This window comes from Kryptolebias marmoratus, linkage group LG13 (assembly GCF_001649575.2).
Source record: "Kryptolebias marmoratus isolate JLee-2015 linkage group LG13, ASM164957v2, whole genome shotgun sequence".
Lineage (NCBI taxonomy): Eukaryota > Metazoa > Chordata > Actinopteri > Cyprinodontiformes > Rivulidae > Kryptolebias > Kryptolebias marmoratus.
This window is the reverse complement of record NC_051442.1, coordinates 1,123,393-1,130,506: the sequence shown is the minus strand read 5'-3', so window position 1 is coordinate 1,130,506 and position 7,114 is coordinate 1,123,393. Positions and strand designations below refer to the sequence as shown.

General features: G+C 42.4%; 2 protein-coding genes across 4 annotated transcripts in view; one reads left to right on the top strand and one right to left on the bottom strand.

Annotated features, from left to right (window-relative positions):
• Positions 1-3,127: 3,127 nt before the first annotated feature.
• On the bottom strand, positions 3,128-5,588 carry mrpl22 (mitochondrial ribosomal protein L22). The gene is made up of 7 exons (XM_017432742.3): positions 5,500-5,588; positions 5,370-5,412; positions 4,401-4,536; positions 4,244-4,309; positions 4,067-4,144; positions 3,731-3,800; positions 3,128-3,457 (listed from the first exon to the last, which is right to left on the bottom strand). Exons 1-7 carry the CDS (start codon positions 5,522-5,524, stop codon positions 3,249-3,251), a joined length of 627 nt encoding a protein of 208 aa, XP_017288231.1. The 5' UTR covers positions 5,525-5,588; the 3' UTR covers positions 3,128-3,248.
• Positions 5,589-5,727: 139 nt separating this feature from the next.
• gemin5 (gem (nuclear organelle) associated protein 5) overlaps positions 5,728-7,114 on the top strand; it is a 12,882-nt gene continuing 11,495 nt past the window's right edge. For 2 of the 3 annotated variants that reach the window (XM_025009704.2, XM_017432748.3), the window contains exons 1-2: positions 5,771-6,049; positions 6,928-7,082. In XM_025009704.2, the coding sequence (XP_024865472.1) occupies positions 5,908-6,049; positions 6,928-7,082 (297 nt within the window). In that variant the 5' untranslated portion in view covers positions 5,771-5,907. Of the gene's footprint in view, positions 6,050-6,927; positions 7,083-7,114 lie in introns of all 3 variants that reach the window. The other variant, XM_025009703.2, reaches the window with a different exon arrangement.

The window sequence follows — 7,114 nt, the reverse complement described above, 5'->3', positions numbered from 1 at the left end:
TTTTCTCGGCACCAGTTTTGTTGTAAATTTCAGAAAATGTGATACAGTTTTTTTAATTTGTGTTCATTAGGTATTTTAACATTTATATTGTAGACACCAGGGAGGGCTTAGCCCACTGATAGCAGCCGTCCCTGATGTAGACGGACCAGAGATTTGGGTTTCAGCTCAGCCAACATTTTCATATGGGGCCCTTATGGGTTGGAAATGGGCTGAAAAATGGGGATTGTCCATAATGGCTCCATTTTATAAGCCCATATCGGTGTAATGTTGAGATAATCTGTGCACTAAATGGGCCCCAACTGGACAAAGTACATAATAACCCATCCAGGCCCCATTCTTCAAGTTCTTATTAGGTACAATGTGGGGACTACATGGGCTAAACCGTGGATTTTAGGTGGGATTGTCTGCAGGTTCCATAATAACTCCATTTTATAAGCTCATATAGGTGAAATGTTGGGAAAATCTGGGCACTAAATCACTCCCAACAGGTAAAAATACACAACAACCCATCTGGGTCCAGTGCCCTTATGAGTGCCGACGAGGTCCTGATCTGTCAGTCCATTTCCTGTTTCATCCATTTCCTGTTTCATCCTATCGTCCATCAAGAACAAGACTCTGAGACACTCAGACTCGTCCTCAACCCAGAGGAAACTACACTCCACTACAAACTGCTGCAGCAGAAATGACCTTTGACCCTTCCCAGGTTGATGGCAGCATCAGGTGCTTCTCTGAGGTCATTGCTGATGTCTTTCCAGCTTGGCATTGTGTTAACTCACACCTGTACGCTCCACAACAACAAAAACTGTTTATTTCCCACAAAGCTTTTCCATTTTATTTAATAAATGATGACATGATGGAAGGTGTTGTGTCTTTTTGTTCCCTTGAGGTTAGTTTTGAATCATTTAAGAACCTGGGATTAACCAACAGGAGTGGGTTTTGTTTGCAGACGAGCCAGCTGGGTTGTGGAGTTGATCCAAAAGGAGGAAGCATGAAGAAGATGAAGCTGCCTGCTCTTTTCAGAAGTCACTGCTGTTCTGCGCTGTGGGACCGAGGCGGACTCCAACCTGAGATTGAGGGCACTTGTCTGCTGAAATTGGGGCCAGCAGATGGCATTTCATTTGAAAATGCACTCAAAGCTGCTCAGAGCTGACGGGAGCTTTGGAGGGATGTGGTGACGGGCGGATACACAAACCGGATGGGTCACATCAGGAGCAGAAAACTAAAGGCCAATTAGGATCAGCAGAGAGTGAAGCTCCGGGCCTCGAGAACAATGAGACGCCACGACCTTTAGAAAATACACATTTCCAGGGAGGGCACGCTTTCAGGTCTCCTCCCGAGTTTATTCTGTTTTCTTCTCCTCTCTCTTCAAATGATTACAGCAGAATCAGGGGAAAACAGGGAACTGAAAAAAGTATTAATAAACAAACATTTTAAACATAAAGGCCTAGCATTCCTTGCAGGAATGCATATCGCCCGCTGCCTTTCTTACCAGAGTTTTAATCTGCAATCAACACAAACTTGTAGCTTTTTTTGATCAAACCATGAAAATAATCTTATTATTGTGATATTATCCTTCTCTAAATATGTGTAATGAATAACTCTCAGCTACTACTGCACCAAATCTTAGCACATCTGTAAAAGTGGACTGGATTACAGCTATTTTTGTGTTTTCTAAGACCCATCTTAAGTTGGGCTGTCCAGAAAAATTAATCAGTTTTAAATGAACATCCAGTGATTATTTCCTGAAAGTTTCATCAGAATCCACCCAGTGGTTCATGAGATATTTTGCTAACAGAGTTGACTACAAATAAGATAATAAGATTTTAAACAATATGATGTGTTGCAGATTCATCTCAGCCACTAACACCAAATTTTAAATAAATATCTGTAAAACTGACTGAGCTGCAGACATGTTTGTGTTTTTAAGGTGCCTTGGCTGTGGCAGCCATCTTGAACTGATCTGATCTAAAAATAATTTTAACACCCATCTTTTTTCACCTTCTTGGCTGCGTTCGGCCTGTTTGTCACGGCGCTGCGGTCCAAGTGAAGGGATGAGGAAGAGCGATGCTGACAGGTCTGGACTCGGAGGACCAGTTGTGGTGACGACCGGCCCCCATCAGGGCGAAGAGCCGGCAGCATGACAGACACTTAAAGCTCCGCTCACCTCCACCTCTCTGCTGCTTCAGCTGCAGAACTGGGTCAGAATCAAACTGCAGAAAGAAAAAAGCTCAAACACGGCCAGAAAGTCCCAAACGTTTCTATAAACGGTGCAGATTAAACAACAGAACCAATAAAATCTGTGATGAAGTGAAAGAATCTGTGTAATTAAATTAAAATAACGGCCTCAAAGCCAGATTAGATTCTTGTTCTGTGGCTGAATTCTGTCAAAGCAAAATCCTGCTGCAACTAAAGACTGATTCTGTATTTTAGAGGTAAAGAAAATCATCGCAGCAGAGGATAAACGCTTTAAAATGAAATATTAGCCTTAATTAAGACGTGCAGATGGATCAGGATTCAGGTCTGCAGGAAGTCCAGGATGCAGTAGATCAGGAATTAAGGTGTCTGTGGTTCTGAGGACCACAGACACTAATTATGTGTCTGTCTGACTGTGTGAGTTTCAAATCACCCAAGATGGCTGCCACAGCCAACTGACCTTAAAAAAAAAAGTCAGTTTTGTAAATATTGAGCTAAAACTTTGCATGGTAGTAGCTGAGATTGATCTTAAACCAACATGCTGATATCTGAAGTCCACTCCCTCTGTTAGCAAAATATCTCCTGAACCACCGGATGGATTTCAATGAAACTTTCAGGAAATAATCACAGGATGTAAGACTACAAGTGATTAACTTTCAGAGACAGCCCACATCAAGATGGCCGCCACAGCCAACTGAACTTAGTAAACGCAACAGTGGGTATGACTCAGTTTTACAGATATGGAGGTAAACTTTATGTGGTTGTAGCTGAGGGTCATTCAGCATCGACTCTGGTGAGAATTCTGACGGTTCGGTCAAAATGTCTGAAACTCTGGATGAAAGGCGGCGGGTGATATGCATTCCTTTGAGGAAGGCTAAGTTCCTGCCTAGAAACTGAGGATAAAAGGAACTTTTATTAAAAGCAAACAAACAGGTCAGATTTGAATCCATATTTTAGTTTATTTACAAACATGAAGCGACACAGAAGCACCCAGGAGATCCGGTTTCAGGCTGTGGATGAAGGTTCTGATGATTGTCCAGTTCTTCAGGTTCTGGTTACAGGCTGTGGATGATGGTCCGGTTCTTCAGCTTCTGGATGTAGTCTTTGGCCTGGTCGAAGCTCGTCCTCTCCTCGGTTTTGGGCGGCGCTCCCTCCACCAGCTTCACGAAGTAGTGACAGTAAACTTTGTCCATGATGCCGAACATGCCCTTCCCGTGGTACCGGATCCTCTTCAGGTACTGCCCTTTGCCCGAGAACGACTCGGCTGCAGGACGAGAAACGAGAAACCACGTCTTTGACATTTTATTAAAACTTCAGCTTCATTTCTTGTTTATGACAGCAGGACGTAACTGAAGGAGATAAAGTTCAAACATTTGTAGAAACTTTTGAAAACTTCATGTTTTAACCTGAATTAATCAAATCAAAACACATTTTTAGGGAGTTTATATACCAGCAAAGTTCAGTTTTCAGTCTTCCTTTAATTCTGTTTTATTAGTTATTTTATAGTAATTATGAAGCTGTTTTGGCAGACACTCACCTACATACAGGTTGGATTTATACTCCACGTTGTGATTCTTCACGGCCATCTCCTGAGCTTCACAAAGGACCTGAAACAACCAAACCAGGAAGCTGTGACACAGATTCTTTCACACCTGTGTCTGCTCAGCGCAGGTAACTGACTCCCAGTTCAGTTTAAGATACAGAATTTACCACCAAACACAAACAGAGCCGTCAGAGACGACCACTTACAGTCAAATAATCAAACCTGATTGTCAGTAAGAAGTCTGAACAGCCTCTGAGACAAAACGAAAACATAACGAGCAACAACATCTGAGCGGAGTGTGGTGAAACACCCGAACACGCAGCTACAAACCTCCTTCATGATTTTTGCTCCTTTCTTGTCGTTGAACTCCAGCTGAGCGATCGCTTCATCGATGCTCATCCCCCGAATCTACGAGAGACAAAACCATCAGAAACAAACTTACACAAACTTACAAACAACACAAACAGCTGGTTGAGAAGCAGAATCAGAAGATTATATTTTATTTACCAGTTTGGCCAAATACCACATCTTGTCTTTGCTGTATTTAATCTGCCTCCTGCAGTGGTAGATCTCCTGCAGAGAAACATTCAGTGGATTACACCAACAACAAACATCAGGCGAGGATTCGACAGCAGACCTCCTCCGTGTTGGGAGGTAAACTCACTGCGGGTCTGCGAGGCTCGTCCGGCAGCTGGGGAGGAAAAACCATCCGGTTTCTTCTCTCCCAGTGTTTGGAGTCCAAACAGCTGCTGGTGTGGAGACATGAGAGCTGCTGTGACGCTCCACCTGGAGTCTGAAACCTGGACAGGAACGATCCAGACACAGGTGAGGCACCACGACACGACGGAGAAGCTCAAACAAACTTCTTTAAGGTCGCATGGTTAAAATGTTGCTTGTTCTCTTTAGATTTGTGTTAGTTTCTATAAAACTAATGAATTAATGGATTACACTTTGAAAATTGCGCTTGCTGTTTTCTTTCCAAAACTTTCATATCAGGTAGCTATGTGAAGGAAACAGTCAAAGTCTCAAAGTTCACCAGGTAACATCCATGATTCTAGTAAATTCATTTATAAATATTTCAGACCAGACGGCTGAAATATTTGGTAACTTTGGCAAAAAAAAGAGCAAATGTTTCCAAATTCACAGGACTTGTTGTCCATGATGAGAGGAATAAACACAGTTAAGGACTTGTTGGTAAATTTGTTCCCATGTTATGGAGGGGGAACAGATTATTTCAGACGGCAATAAAAAATTGGTAAATTGGTAAAGTACACACGATGTGTTGGTGGCTGACTGATATTTGTCAGGCTGAACTGAACATGACAGAAGTTGGAAAAAGACTGATTCTCTCTGGGATTGAAAAAACCCACACAAGACCAGGTTTATTTAACAAATTCCTGTATGACCGGGTTGTATTTCATAGAAGCTGACACAGAGGGAACAAAAACAACACTGATCATCTCTCATCTGGTTTGGTTCATTACCAACAGACTTCACATGATTCTGGTTAAGAGTAGTTTCTCAGGGAATCAGAGTTTTTCGTGTTAAAGATGCTACTTTCTTCACTTTAACTAAAACAGAAATTCAATCCTTCGTCCTGTAGCTTCGAGGCTTCAGGATAAAATGTTCTTACCTCGAGTGGAGCACTTCAGATATATTCCTAATAAAAGCGACACCTACAAACAAACAGTTAACCATTAGAAAAACAGACACAGCACAAAGAAATAACCCTAATTTGATCATAAAAATTAAGATTCGCTCACCGCGTCCTCTCATTATGGTCGCCATGTTGAATCTTTACGACACAGAGAGTTTCGCTTTACGGTAGAAACGTTTACTGGCGGTTATATGACATAAAAAGGTTAATTTATTGCAATGGGTGCATCAAAACGTCATATTTTTTCTATTTACAAGCTGTATTATCTGTAATCAAAAATTAAATAGTAAAAAAACTGTTTTATAAAAAAGCAAACTCCGTATGGTTTGACCCAGTTGGGACTCCGTACTAGTCACAGGCAGGATTTACGACGTCACGCCGACGATTTACGGTCGTTCGTGTTGCAGCTACGGTCCTCCCGGTTAACATGTGAGAAGTTTGTTTTGGTTCTGTTCAGACTTTAATTTAAAAAAAATAATAATTAGAGTTATTTATTTAAAGTGTCCGAGGCGACATGAACGAAAGGTCGCTTCCCGCCTCCCCCAACTGGTACTGCTCGCGCTGCAGTGACGTCAACAGCAAGGGTTTGTTGGGTGTCGGAGCCAAAAACGTCGTTTACCTGATTGACGTGTCTGCGTCCTCGTGCAGGGTTGCAGGTGAGCGTGTTGTCTCTGTCTCAGAACAGGTGGAGCACTCAGGTAGAACTCACGGTTCTGACCCAGGAAACTACCAGGTTCTGTCAGATTAACTAGAGATTAAAAGTGATTTTACTTCATGTTTAAGCATCACTTTACTGACTGGATGTTCAGACTTTAAGAACAATTTTGGATTAATGAAACAAAGCTGCTTAATTTCGTTAATTTAAAAGATAAACCAACAGATTTACCAGGAAACAAGGGAAACATCTGCCAGAACAGCTGGACTTTATTTCAGATTGATCAGAGTCACTTTAACTGATGGCAAAATCAGTTTTTCACCTCCCAAAAACAGACTTTGAACAGGGAGACAGATGAGAGATAACAAGGAAAAACACCCACATCAGCTCAACCATTTCTTGGTGTTTTAAAATGAGTTCATTCGTCCAACAAAGAAATCTGGTTGTCATGGCAGCAGCCAGGTTCTTCACAAAATTACATCAGCAGCAAGATGATAAAAAGAGGAGGTTTCGTTTAGGAAAATGCATCAATACAGACGGATTACAGAGAGGGAGACGGCTTGTGTCCCGTCTATGATTTACTGTTTCTAAATGAATCATCTGTAGGTTTTATCATTGAAACGAAAACTTATAAACACGGTGCTCATCTATGAGACACAATGAGGAGAAGTCTCATCATTTCAGGCTTTTTGATTCAATTAATAATCAGTGATGTAAAGTTCAAGATGTTTTATAAGAGAATAACAGAAAAACTAAACCCAGGTGCTTCTATTAGACCTGAATCTGTTTTAAGCCACAGAATCATCCAACATGAAACCCAGACCAGGCTGAGATGCTGAGCTGCACTGGTGTGAAGCGTCCTGTTTGTGTGTCTCACAGGTGAGCTCGCGGGTCACCGGGACCTGGTGTCGGGCTTTTCGTTCTGTCAGCACGCCGAGCAGAGTCACGTCTGCGTCAGCGCCTCCACCGACGGCACCGTCCGCTTCTGGGACGCCGACAACAAGACTCTGATCCGGGAGCATGCCGCCCACCAGGTGAGAGGTCCACCTGCACACCAGGTGAGAGG